Below are 14,547 nucleotides of genomic sequence, written 5' to 3'. Positions count from 1 at the left end.
GGCCATGCTAAAAATTGCCCTTAGTGTCTAAAAAAAGAGGTTAGGTGGGGTTACTGGGTTAAGGAGATAGCGGGGATAGAGCGGAGGCCTGGGGCTTAGGGAGGGTGCTTTTTCCAAGGGCCGGTGCAGACTCGATGGGCCGAATGGCCTCCTTCTGCACTGTAAATTCTATGATTTACCTGATTCTGGCCTCTAATACCCTCGCAATGGCCTGGCAAGCCATTGAGTTCAAGGGCAATTAGGCATGGGCAACAAATGCCGGCCCAGCCAGCGATGCACAGATCCTGTGAATGAATCAAAGAAAACTTCATAATTTGATGCTAAGCGGTGCTCAAATCTCCTCATTCAAACAATGAAGCTACATCCCAGAACTGACAGAAAATGCACCAATCCCTATATCCCAGTGACAATCTGGCCCTTTTTCCCTGTTGAAAACAGTACAACCTGTGGGGAATCATATCCCTTTGTGCATTGAAGTTCAAAGTCCTCGTAATCTTTGTCTTGTGAATCAGGAACACGGACTCCCCTCACCTCCCCAGTGTAGAGACACCAAAGAGATAGGATTGCTCCTGCTGCTGAATCCCAACATTGGTTTGAATCATTTGGAATGTCAAAACTCGAACGGAATGATGTCACGCTTGAATTTCCATCAGAATGAATAGCCACTGTTTCCCATTCCCATCCAATAATCTGGCCTGACCTGATTCCGGCTTGGTTTCTTCTCCATTGACCTGAAAAGAAGGGATAACTGGAAGAGGTTTGGAAGGGGTAAACCTCCCCCTCCCCGCTTCCCAAAACGGAGTAGCATCTGACCCCATGAGCCTGCATAACCATTGAATTAACATTCTGGTTGACCTTCATCCACGACTCCAAATCCTCAATACCCCTCGATTACCCCACAGCATCTACAAATCTATCAATTGCAACGTTGAATATAGTCAAGGATAGAGCTTTCACAGTCCTTGGGTAGACAATGTTCGAAGATTCACAACTGCTCGTTTCAAGTTCAAAATGGCGGAAACCTTATCCAGAAACTGTGCCATAGGAAAACAACTTCTTCCCTGTCCAGCTCTCTCAGGATGTTTCAATGTGAACGATTTTAAGTTTTGGGAGCCACAGTTACCGAAACTAGGCATCGAGTTTTTGTAGTAATTTCACGGGAGTCTATTCAGAAACAATAGTTTAAATATTGTTTTACAGATAAATAGACAAGAAAAATACAACCTGGGACAGCTGAGGCAGTTCACTGATCCCAGATGACAAATGGATGGTTGGCAAAGAGTTTGTTGAACATAGTGGCGTGTGAGGGCAGCATTCTGCTCCCTAGCTGAAGTGTTTGGAGATCCAACTCTCCCCAACAATCCCATTTCCCCCCCACCCACCCCACCCCCACTCACACCAAACCCTGATTTTCCTCCATCTTCCCTGGCCCATCCTCCATTTGAGGAAGGTAGCTACCCGATGAGAACTGCCCCTTTGTCTGTGAGCACTCGAGAATATTCTTTATTACTCCAGGCTGGTCGTACATACTAACATGAAGCAGGAGTGGGTCTTTTGGCCCCTCTAGCCTGTTCCACCATTGGATTGATCTCATCGAGACCTTAAATCTGCATTCCACCAATCCCACTAATAACCTATCGACCCCTTGATCACCAAAAATCTATCCACTTCTACCTTCAAAATATTCAAAGACTCTGCTTCCACCATATTTTTCAGGAAGACAAGTCCAAAAGACTCACAGCCCTCTGAGAAAAAACACATCTGTTTTAAATGGACGACCCCTTATTTTAAACCGTGCCTCTTTTATGTGTGCGGGTGTCTGGTAAGGGCTAGTTCACCTCATGGCAATCGCTTGTTTGAACCCTTCTAACCAACGAATACAGGACAGGTACCCAAGATGCACACTTCACTCAACATGCCCCTTCCCTTCCCATCCGCCGTCAATCACTTTAGCTCAAGGTCACCTTTTATGTAATATCACATTGAGAATCATTTGCGAGCCCTTGCCAGGCACTCGTATAGATAAAAGGGGCCAGTCTATTGACTCAGGAATGTGAACCTGATTCAGGAAACTTTCATATTTCCAGGGAGTGTTTGTGTGTTTTTGTTTCTGAGAGAGAAATAAAGCCCTGGGTGGGATTCTCCGGTCCCCCAGCCGCCTGTTTCTCGGCAGCGGGCTATTCACTGGCAGAGGGATTCTCCCTTCCCACTGTTTGTGAATGGGATTTCCTATTGAAGCCTCCCCACGCCACTGGGAAACCTGCAGGCAGGGGTGCGAAGCCAGCGGGGAAATAGAATCCCAATGGATGGAGAATTACAGACTATTTCTCTGGCAAGGTGACCTTACACCGACCAAATCCATAAGAGGCCTATTCTTCTTCCAGAAAGTATCATTTGTTAAAGGTGTCATTTCTTTGAGTAGGAAATGTCCTCATTGACTTCTCACAATTAATTGTTAGTTACCCTCGTTATTTCTAATGAGAATTCCTTGATTACATACGGTGGGTAACATACAAAGGCTACTGGAATCATCTGATTGCTATTGCCTTGGTTGGCATTCCCCTCCTGCAGATCACCTCACTCAGCGATATTTCTTATCCATTTTCAGGAGTTTTGTTCATTTCTGGGCTATTAATACATATGTACATACAATTAGAACAACAGAAACATATCATCCAGCTTCACATGTATGAATCCACATCCAAAGAAGGGTCATACAGAACCATTAATTATTTCTCTCTTTCCACAAATGCTGCCCAACACATAGAGTTTTTTCAGCATTTTCTGTTTTATTTCAGGTTTCCAGCATCCGCAGTAATATGTTGCTTTTATTTATGAAAAACATTTTTTTTAAATTCATTTACGGGATGTGGATGTTGCTGGTTAGGCCAGCATTTATTGCCCATCCCTAGTTTCCCTTCAGAAGGTGGTGGTGAGCTGCTTTCTTGAACCGCTGCAGTCCTTGAGGTGTAGGCACACCCACTGTGCTGTTAGGGAGGGAATTCCAGGGTGTTCCCCAGCGATAGTGAAGGAGCGGCAATATATTTCCAAATGAAATGAAATGAAAATCGCTTATTGTCACAAGTAGGCTTCAAATGAGGTTACTGTGAAAAGCCCCGAGTCGCCATATTCCGGCGCCTGTTCGGGGAGGCTGGTACGGGAATTGAACCGTGCTGCTGGCCTGCCTTGGTCTGCTTTCAAAGCCAGCGACTTAGCCCTGTGCTCAGGATGGTGATTGACTTGAAGGCGAACCTCCAGGTGGTGGGTTCCCAGGTATCTGCTGCTCTTGTCCTTCTAGATGGTAGAGGTCGTGGAGTTGGAAAGTGTTGACTCAGGAACCTTGTCGAGTTACTGCCGTGCATCTTGTAGATGATACACATGTCTACCACTGTTCATCGGGGGTGGAGGGTTTGAATGTTTGTGGAAGGGGGAGCAATCAAGTGGGCTGCTTTGTCCCAGAGGGTGTCAAGCTTCTTGAGTATTGTAGGAACTGCACTTATCCAGGCAAATGGAGAGTATTCCATTACAGCACGGTAGCATTGTGGATAGCACAATTGCTTCACAGCTCCAGGGCCCCAGGTTCGATTCCGGCTTGGGTCACTGTCTGTGCGGAGTCTGCACATCCTCCCCGTGTGTGCGTGGGTTTCCTCCGGGTGCTCCGGTTTCCTCCCACAGTCCAAAGATGTGCAGGTTAGGTGGATTGGCCATGATAAATTGCCCTTAGTGTCCAAAATTGCCCTTAGTGTTGGATGGGGTTACTGGGATATAGGGATAGGGTGGAGGTGTTGACCTTGGGTAGGGTGCTCTTTCCAAGAGCCGGTGCAGACTCGATGGACCGAATGGCCTCCTTCTGCACTGTAAATTCTATGATAAATTCTATGATAAATTACACTCCTGACCAGTGCCTTGTAGATGGTGGATAGGCTTTGGGGGGTCAGGAGGTGAGCTACTCGCCATAAGATTCATAGTCTTTGACCTGCCCCAGTAGCCACAGTATTAATGTGGCTAGTCCAGTTCAGTTTCGGATCAATGGTTACCCCCATGATGTTGATTGTGTGGGATTCAGCCATTGAATGTCAAGGGGCGGTGGTGGTTAGGCCCTCTCTGTAGGATATGGTCATTGCCTGGCACTTGTGAGTGTGAATGTAACTTGCCACTTCTCAGCCCAAACCTGGATATTGTCCTTTGAACATGGACTGCTTTATTATCTGAGGAGTCATGAATGGTGCTGAACATTGTGCAGTCATCTGCAACCATCCCCCTTCTGACCTTATGATGGAAAGGAGATCATTGATGAAGCAGCTGAAGATGGAGTTGAACCCACAATCAGATCATCCATTAACTTATACAATGGCAGAGCAGGCTAGGAGGGCTGAATGGCTGACTCCTGTTCCTAAATTATATGCTCCTGTGTTCCTATGAACCAACTGATAGACTGATTGACAATGCGATTGATATGGGTGGCATGCTAGCACATGCTAGCCTGTTGCTTCACAGCACTAGGGCCCCAGGTTCGATTCCCGACTTGGGTTACTGTACATTCTCCCCGTGTCTGCGTGGATTTCCTCCGGGTGCTCCAGTTTCCTCCCACAAGTCCCGAAAGACGTGCTTGTTAGGTGAATTGGACATTCTGAATTCTCCCTCCGTGTACCCGAACAGGCGCCGGAATGTGTCGACGAGGGGATTTTCACAGTAACTTCATTGCAGTGTTAATGTAAGCCTACGTGTGACAATAATCAAGATTATTATTATTGTTAACTGATTTAAACTTCAACCAATCATCTGCTGGATAGTGAAATTGGTTGATTGATAATCTGATTGGTTGATAGAATGCTTGGTTGATCGATGATTTGGTTACAATACAAAAATGCGAGTATGCCCTACGTAATCGTAAAGCAGATTAAAACTTTTTAAATTTCATTCTCAAGCAGTCGTTCCATTGAGGTACAGCTTTAAAATCTCTCATTGTCCCGATATTACATTTTTACCCCCAATTATTCTGATCCACTAATATGTTTACAGATGGGCCCGATCAAATCCAGTTGCTGATGGTGTCAGAAGAAAATACAATTCTCTACGGATCCAACGTCACTCTAACTTGCCAAGTGGAGTCGTTTCCACCTTCTGCGTTTACATGGTATCGGAATGGGGTCCAGCTTCCACATGACAAAGAACAGTTGATCATCAGTAACATTACCCAGGGCAACTCGGGCAATTACACGTGTAAAACCCACAACATGAAAACAGGAAACACCCAACAAAAATCTATGAGAATATTCCCATCAGGTAAGTAGCCAACTGTGTAACTGTGAACCTTACTTGCAAAATATGAGGAAAAGGGGAAAAAATAATTTTAGTTAGATTAGCCCAGAGTTCCTGGAGACCCACGAGGCGCTCACTGTTAGAGCCGACTCTTGACTCTCTTTCTAATCCTGTCAATAATCTGATATAGTTCTTTTTTATTATTTATGACATGTTGCTGAGATGTCCCCTTTGGAGCTGGCAGCAAGAGTTTCACACTTGTCCCTCCACCAGAGAATTAGCGACTCTTGGAACTGAAGACATTTTTAATAACCCACCCCGTGTTCTTGGTTGTGTTGGGCTCGATTGCAAGAGTCTTTAAGCTGGGACTTCCGGTGTCGGCGATGAGTGAGTGAGTGCACATTCGGTGGCTCTCACTCCGGCGGGATTTGAGGACCTGGTTCCCTGGTTTTGCGGGACTGTGGAGCGCTGGAAAGACGGCCACAGAGGTGCTGAGGAAAGGGCAGGGCTGCATGGAACCGCGGGAGAGCAGAAAGCAGTGAAAACAGGAGAGGAAGGGACAAAGGCAAAGTGCAGGGGAAGCTGACCCGGGAGCAAAGATGTCGGACCTATGGGCCTCGGGCCCGGCGATCCAGCAAGCGCTGGAAAACATGCTGCAGGTGATAAAAAGCAGTTTTGAGTCATTGAAGCGGGATAACGTGGACCCACTTCAGAAGGCAGTGGATCAGTTGAACCAGAGATTGGATGCGCAGGACGAAAAAGTTAAGGAGCTGGGAGAGGCGGTGGAGGAGCAGGTGGATGCGCAGACGATTGCTGCGCTAGAAGTCGATGGGCTGAAGGAGAGACAGAGAAGACTGCTGGACAGAGTGGAGGAGCTGGAAAATAGAGCCCGCAGACAAAATCTGAGGATCATCGGCCTCCCGGAGGGGGCTGAGGGAGCTGATGCCACAGCGTTTGTGGCTGAACTGTTGATGCAGCTGATGGGGGCTGAAGCCTTTCCACGACCGCCGGAGCCGGAGGGGGCACACAGAGTACAGGCGAGGCAGATGCGTCTGGCCCCCCACCCCCCGTTCGATGGTGATCAGGTTCCACAGGTTTGTGGAGACGGAGCGGGTGTTGCAGTGGACAAAGAGCGCTAAGCGCAGCACGTGGAATGACAGTGTTCTTCGCATTTATCAGGACCTAAGCCAGGAGGTGGCCAGGCGTCGAGCAGCCTTTAAACAAGTTAAGGAAGTGCTATTTAAAAAGCACGTGCAGTTTGGTCTGCTCTTCCCGGCCCGTCTTTGGGTCACACATCAGGGCCAACACCACTACTTCTCCGAGCCTGAAGAAGCGATGGACTTCGCGAGGGATCAGGGGCTGGTCCCGAAAAAAGGACCCACGGACGCAAGCTAGAGTCCGTGAGTTATCGTTTGGGGGGATGCCTCCTGTGCCTGGACTATCGGTCGACTGTTTACTGCTTTAAAGGTGCCATGTGTAGTATTCTTTGGGCAGCTTTTGCCTACGGGGGGTGCGGGGGGGGGGGGGGGGGGGGGGCGGGGGGGATCCCTGGGGGGGGGGGATCCCCCTCTCGTATGTTCTTTTCCTTTTTTGGTGCTTTTTTCGTTTTTCTGCTGTGGTGGGTGCCTTTTATCATGTTCTCTGAGGGTGCTGGAGCCTTCATTGTAACATAGGGGTGGCCGATCAGCAATGGGGATTAAAGATGTTGGTTGAGGGTTTTCGTTTTTTATGTCTATGGTTTTTATGTTTGGTATTGGGAGGGTGATGTATGGTACGGGGTTACTGTGTTGTTATTATATTAATGCTCAGAAAGGGACGTGGGTTAACACTTATCTGTGTACACAGCTGGAAATGTATTGTACCTGGAGCAGCCTCGCGGTGCTGTTTGATGTTTCCAGCTTTGATCTTTCCCGTTTTACTGAGGCTGCTCCAGTGGGTCGGAGTGGGGGATGGTGTACTGGGGAGTGGGGAGATGAGGCCGGGGAAACAATGGGAGTGAGACAAGTGGGCGCCGGAATGACAAGTCACCGGGCTAGCAGATTGGCTAGTCAAGGGAGTCAAGTGGGGGGGGGGAGAATACAGCCAGTAGATGGCAGGGGTGGGGATATCGAGAAATGTTGCTAGGGGGAGAAGGGGGGGGGAGGGGGGGAAGTTATTCTGCTGACCTGTGAGGGGTCTGAAGTAGGTAATGGAGAGGAGGGCGGGGGTGGAGGCGGCCAAGATGCGAGCCAAGAGCGGCGCGGCGCATGGGCCGGGGGCGGGCCCAAGAAAGGTTATGGCTGACTGGCATTGGGGGGGGGGGGGGGGTGCGCGGTGCGGTGTGCCCCCCAACCAGGCTGATCACCTGGAATATCAGAGGACTAAATGGGCCAGTTAAAAGGGCACTTGTGTTCACGCACTTGCGGGCTCTAAAAGTGGACGTAATTATGTTGCAGGAGACACACCTGAAAGTGTCTGACCAGACTAGGCTAAGGAAGGGCTGGATCAGCCAGGTCTTCCACTCGGACTTGGATTCTAAGTCCAGGGGGATAGCAATTATGATCAATAAGCGGGTTCAATTTGAGGCGGAGGTCGTAATCGCAGATGGCGGGGGCAGATTCTTTATGGTAAGGGGCAAGCTGAAGGGGAGGAGAGTGGTGCTGGTGAACATATACGCTCCGAACTGGGACGACGCTGACTTTATTAAAAGAGTGCTGGGGAAGATCCCAGACCTAGACTCACGTAAGTTGACTCACGTACGGTCCTCAACCCGGGGCTAGACCGGTCATGTCCCAGAACGGGTAGGCTCCCAGCAATGGCAAGGGAGCTGAAAGGGTTCATGGAGCAAATGGGGGGCAGTGGACCCATGGAGAGCTAGACAGCCGACGGGAAGGGGCCACTCGTTCTACTCGCATGTTCATAAAGTATACTCTAGGATTGATTTCTTTATCTTGAGCAGGGACTGTGTGGGGGAGGTAAAGAATACAGAATACTCGGCAATCGCTAACTCAGACCATGTCCCACATTGGGTGGACCTGCAGGTCGGTGGGGCGAATTACCAACGCCCGCAAAGGAGGTTAGACGTAGGATTGTTGTCGGAGATGGGGATATGAGAGAGACTGCGGAAGTGTATGCAAAATTACTTGCAGGTGAATGATACAGGGGAGGTTTCAGCAGCGACCCTGTGGGAGGCGCTGAAGGCAGTAGTGAGGGGGGAGCTGATCTCAATTCGGGCTCACAAGGATAGGACGGACAGAGCAGAAATGGATAGATTGGTTAAGGAGATTCACTGGATAGGCGAGGAGCAAGCGGGGTCCCCAGGGGAGGACCTACTCAGGGAGAGCCGGAGACTGCAGGCGGAACTGGGAGTGCTATCCACGAGTAGGGCCATGGAACAACTTAGGAAGACAAGGGGTGTGGTGTATGAGCATGGGGAGAAGGCCAGCAGATTGCTAACTCAGGAAGAGGGAGGCGGCCAAGGAAATAAGTAGGGTGGTGGACGGGGAGGGGAGCAGAGTGGAGGACCCGGCAGGACTGAATAAGGTGTTTCGGGACTTTTATAGTAAGCTGTACACTTCAGAACCCCCGGAGGAGACGGAGGAGATGGAACGGTTCCTGGATGGACTAACCTTCCCAAAAGTAGGTGGGGGCTAGTGGACGGGCTGGGGCCCCCGATTAGAGCGGAGGAGGTACTGGGGGGCCTAAAGGCCATGCAGTCGGGGAAAGCCCGGATGGATACCCAGTAGAGTTTTACAAGAAGTTCCCGGAAATAGTGGGACCGGTCCTGACTAGGGTTTTTAATTAGGCGAGGGACAGAGGGATGTTGGTTGCCTGCGACCGACGATGTCGCAAGCCACCATCTTGCTGACATTGAAGCGGGACAAGGATCCGGAATCCTGCGGGTCATACAGGCCAATCTCCCTGATCAATGTAGATGCCAAGCTCCTGGCCAAGATCCTGGCGATTAGAATTGAGGACTGCGTACCGGAGGTGATGGGGATGAGCAGACAGGGTTTGTGAAAGGCAGGCAGCTGACCACTAACTTGAGAAGATTGCTTAATGTGATCATGATGCCCCCGACGGGCAAGGAGGTGGAGGTGGTGGTGGCAATGGACGCTGAGAAGGCCTTCGACCGGGTGGAGTGGGGCTATTTGTGGGAGGTACTCGGACGGTTCGGGTTCGGGGAGGAACTGGTTAATTGAGTCAGACTATTGTACCAGGCCCCAAAAGCTAGCGTAAGGATGAACAGGATAATGTCAGATTATTTCAGGCTACATCGTGGGACCAGACAGGGATGCCCACTCTCCCCATTGCTGTTCGCGCTGGCCATAGAACCGTTAGCGATTGCACTGAGAGCTGCAAAGGGGTGGAAGGGAATGACTAGGGGGGAGGGTGGAGCACAGGGTCTCTCTCTATGCGGATGACCTGCTCCTGTACGTGTCGGACCCACTGGCCGGGATGGAAAATATACTGGAAACATTGAGGAAGTTCGGCCGGTTCTCAGGGTACAAATTAAATATGGCCAAGAGTGAGATGTTTGTAGTGCAGGCAAGGGGCCAGGAGAATAGACGGAAGGAGCTGCCATTTAGGCTGGTTGCGGAAAGTTTTCGGTACTTGGGGATACAGGTGGCACGGGACTGGGGCAGGTTACATAAGTTAAATTTGACTAGAGTGGTGGAACAAATGAAGAGGGAGTTTCGGAGATGGGATGCACTCCCGCTGTCACTTGCGGGGAGGGTGCAGACGGTAAAGATGACACTCCTCCCTAGATTCCTGTTCATCTTCCAGTGCCTCCCGATCTTTATCCCACGGTCCTTCTTCAAAAGGACCGGCAAAATCATCATGAGCTTTGTCTGGGCGGGAAAATCCCCGCGGGTGAGGAAGGAGGTGCTTGAAAGGAGCCGCAGCAAGGGGGGCTGGCATTGCCGAACCTGATCAACTACAACTGGGCGGCTAACATAGCCGTGATAAGGAAGTGGATGGTGGGTACGGGGTCTATTTGGGAGCGGGTGAAAGCGGCTTCGTGCAGGGGCACCTGTTTGGCAGCCCAGGTCACGGCTCCCCTACCGCTTGCGCCGGCCAGGTACTCCACCAGCCCGGTAGTGGGGGCGGCCCTGCGGATTTGGGGCCAGTGGAGAAAGCACGCAGGGGAAGTGGGAGATTCGGTCTGGGCTCCAATTTGTGATAACCATCGATTCGTCCCTGGGAACATGGATGGAGGGTTTCGAGCATGGCGGCGGGCGGGGTGAGGAGGGGGGTGATATGTTCCTGGAGGGGAACTTGGGCGGAAGCCCTGAGTAGGGTAATCTCAACCGTAACGTGTGCAAGGCTTGGCCTGATTCAGTTTAAGGTCGTTCACCGGGCCCACATGACGGTGGCTCGGATGAGCAAATTCTTTGGGGTAGAGGACAAGTGTGCTAGATGTGCTGAAGGACCAGCGAACCACGTCCACATGTTTTGGGCGTGCCCTAAGCTTAGGGGGTACTGGGAGGGATTTGTGGATGTCATGTCCCGGGTGCTGAGAACAAGATGGTGATGAGTCCAGAGGTGGCAATTTTCGGGGTTTCGGAGGACCTTGGGAGTCCAGGGGGAGAAAGAGGCCGATGTTCTGGCCTTTGCTTCCCTGATAGCCCGGCGGTGAATACTGCTGGCATGGAGGGACTCAAAACCCCCAAAGACCAGACTATGGCTTTCGGACATGTCAAGTTTTCTGGGTCTGGAAAAAAATCAAGTTCGCCTTGAGGGGATCTGTATTGGGGTTCGCCCGAAGGTGGCAACCATTCATCGACTTCTTCGCGGGAGAGTGAGCATCAGCAGTGGGGGGGGAGGGGGGGGGGAGATTAGGGTAGAGTAGGAGGGATAAACAGGCGGGGAGTGTAGATGAGAGAGGAGCGGGCATGTGCAGTATGGTTTGATTGAAGTATTGGTTTTATATTGATGTTTGCACATTTCTGTTATCTGTAACTGTTTACAATGCCAAAAAATACCTCAATAAAATTGTTTGTTAAAAAAAAAGAGTCTTTAAGCTGGACTGCAAGAATCAAAACATTGAAACGGAAAGTGTTGGAAATGCACAGCAGGTCTGGTAGCATCTGTGCTGTGATAGGAAAACAGAATTCATATCTCAGGTCTGTGAAATGTGCCGGTCTAGTTTGTGCTGATGTAGATGTCATCATTGGCCTGGGAAAACTCTTCAGTGGGGAGGGAGTTTGCAGGATCTTAACTTGTAATGAGTGATGGTCCTATCGCAAGGTCCGCGACCTTGGCTGGGGTTACTTTGCAGAAAACAGGAGAAGGAAGATTCATGGAATCCCCAGAATAAATTCCCTTCCCCCTTCCCTCTCACTCCTTCTCCCATAAATAGGAGCAGGAGGCAGGCAATTCAGTCCCTTATATCTGCTCTGCCATTCAACAGGATCAACTTGGGCATGATCTATCGACTGCGTTGCGCTTGAGCGAGAGTGCAATGCGACCTGTAGACCCCGGGAGCGCCTCCCGCAGGCTACTCGGCAACCTTTACAGCTTATAGGATATACGCAAACCCCGTGAGGTGTCAAAATCAGAATCCCACCCAAAGGAGTCTTGACCAAATGGTACACACCTAAGTAGGTTTTAAACCAACTGGGATCAACAGGCCTCCCAGATTCTATCAGCCTCCCCAATGTGGCCCCAGCTGGCCGCCGTTCAGTACTGGTCCATAAAAACATGTGGTCTCCTGGGCCATCAGAGGTCTCTGGGTGGTCAGGGACAGAGCAGGGTGCATCCCTGGCCCTCCCCTGGAATGCGGGCACCTTGGCATTTCCCAGCTGGCACGTTGGCACTGCAACGAACGTTTAATTTTTTTTTCCTTTTAAACCTCTCTGGGAATTCAGATCGGAGGGGATGGAGGCTAGGGCAGTTGCATGTTCCTCGTGTAAGATGCGGGTGGTGAGGGACACCACTGGTATCCCCACTGACTACACCTGTGGGAAGTGCACCCCACTCCAGCTCCTCAGAAACCGCGTTAGGGAACTGGAGCTGGAGCTGGATGAACTTCAGATCATCCGGGAGGCAGAGGGGATGATAGAGAAAAGTTACAGGGAGGTAGCCACACTCAAGGTGCAGGACAATAGTAGCTGGGTAACACTCAGGGGAAGGAAAAGAAATGGGTAGACAGTGCAGGATCCTCCGTGGCCGTTTTGCGTCAAATCAAGAATATCGTTTTGGATGCTGTTGGCGATGACCTACCAGGGGAAGGCCCTAGCGGCCAGGTCTCTGGCACTGAGCCTGGCTCTGTGGTTCAGAAGGGAAGGGGGGAGAATAGAAAAGCATTAGTGATAGAAGACTCAATGGTTAGCGGGACGGAAAGGAAATTCTGTGGTTGGAAACAAGTCTCTTGGAAGATATGTTGCTTCCAGGGTGCCAGGGCCAGGGATCATGGAATTACAGTGCAGAAGGAGGCCATTCGGCCCATCAAGTCTGCACCGGCTCTTGGAAAGAGCACCCTACGCAAGGCCACACCTCCACCCTATCCCCATAACCCAGGAACTCCACCCAACACTAAATGCAATTTTGGACACTAAGGGCAATTTAGCATGGCCAATCCACCTAACCTGTGGACTTTGGACTGTGGGAGGAAACTGGAGCACCCGAAGGAAACCCAGGCACACACGGGGAGAACGTACAGACTCCGCACAGACAGTGACCCAAGCTGGGAATCGAACCTGGAACCATGGAATTGTGAAGAAATTGTGCCAACCACTATGCTACCGTGTGCCATGTCTCAGATCGAGTCTACAGGATTCTGAAGGGGGAGGAGGAGCACATGGGCACCAACGACATAGCAAAGAAAAGGGATGAGGATCTACAAAGTGATTTTAGGGAGTTAGATTGGAAGCTAAAGAGCAGGACAAGCAGAGTAGTAATCTCAGGATTGCTACCAATGCTACGTGCAAGTGAGACAAGGAACAGAGAGCGAGTGCAGCTGAACACGTGGCTACAGGGCTGGTGCAGAAGGGAAGGCTTCAGATTTGTGGATTATTGAGATACCTTCTGGGGAAGCTGGGACCTCTACATGAAGGATGGATTGCACCTAAACTGGAGTGGCATCAATATCCTTGGTGGGAGGTTTGCTTGAGCTCTTTGGGAGGGTTTAAACTAGTTTGGCAGGGGGTTGGGAACCAGAACTATCGATCAGAGGATAGGGTAGCTGTTGAACAGGCAGAAATAGTGTGCAGCAAGTCTGTGAGGAAGGATAGGCAGTTGCAGTCAGTGGAATGGGTTAAAGTGTGTCAGTTTCAATGCAAGGAGTGTCAGGAATAAGGGAGATGAACTTTGAGCATGGATCAGTACTTGGACTATGATGTTGTGCCCATTACGGAGACATGGATTTCACAGGGACATGAATGGTTGTTAGGTGTTCCAGGGTTTAGATGTTTTAAGAAGAATAGGGAGGGAGGTAAAAGAGGAGGGGGAGTGGCACTGTTAATTAGGGAGTGCATCACAGCTGCAGAAAAGGAGTTAGTTGAGGAGGGTTTGTCTACTGAGTCAGTATGAGTGGAAGTCAGAAACAAGAAAGGAGCAGTCATTTTCCTGGGAGTTTTCTAATGACCCCCCAATAGCAACAGAGAGATAGAGGAACAGATTGGGCGGCAGACCTTGGAAAGGTGCAGAAGTAACAGAGTTGTTGTCATGGATGACTTCAACTTCCCTAGTATTGACTGGAACCTACTTAGTGCAAATGGTTTGGATGGAGCAGATTTTTTTCAGGTGTGTACAGGAAGGATTCCTGACTCAATACGTAGATATGCCAACTAGCGGGGGAGGCCATATTGGATTTGGTGCTCGGCAACGAACCAGGCCAGGTGTCAGATGTCTCGGTGGGAGAACATTTCGGTGACAGTGACCGCAACTCCTTGACCTTTACCATAGTCATGGAGAGGGATAGGAACAGAGAGTATGGGAAGGTATTTAATTGGGGGAGGGGAAATTATACTGCTATTAGACAGGAGCTGAGGAGCATAAAGTGGGAACAGTTTGTTCTTGGGGAAATGCACAACAGTAATGTGAGGGTTGTTTAAGGAGACCTTGCTGCGAGTGCTGGATAGTTTTGTCCCACTGAGACAAGGAAGGAATGGTAAGGTGAAGGAGCCTTGGATGACAAGAGAAGTGGAGCTTCTAGTCAAGAGGAAGAAGGAAGCTTACGTAAGGTTGAGGAAGCAAAGATCTGGTACGGCTGTAGAGGGTTACAAGGTAGCCAGGAAGGAACTCCAAAATGGACTCACGAGAGCTAGAAGGGGGCATGAAAAAGCCCTGGTAGGAAGAATT

The 14,547-nt window shown here is 50.1% G+C and overlaps 1 protein-coding gene across 2 annotated transcripts in view; it reads left to right on the top strand.

The window, feature by feature from the left end:
- LOC140386587 (cell adhesion molecule CEACAM5-like) overlaps window positions 1-14,547 on the top strand; it is a 126,252-nt gene that overhangs the window by 88,053 nt on the left and 23,652 nt on the right. For both annotated transcript variants that reach the window (XM_072469040.1, XM_072469039.1), the window contains exon 8: window positions 5,023-5,286. In XM_072469040.1, coding sequence (XP_072325141.1) covers window positions 5,023-5,286 — 264 coding nt within the window. The remainder of the gene's footprint in view (window positions 1-5,022; window positions 5,287-14,547) is intronic.

The sequence above is a fragment of the Scyliorhinus torazame genome, chromosome 12, assembly GCF_047496885.1.
Source record: "Scyliorhinus torazame isolate Kashiwa2021f chromosome 12, sScyTor2.1, whole genome shotgun sequence".
NCBI classification, from domain to species: domain Eukaryota; kingdom Metazoa; phylum Chordata; class Chondrichthyes; order Carcharhiniformes; family Scyliorhinidae; genus Scyliorhinus; species Scyliorhinus torazame.
This window is presented reverse-complemented; position numbering and strand designations above follow the sequence as displayed.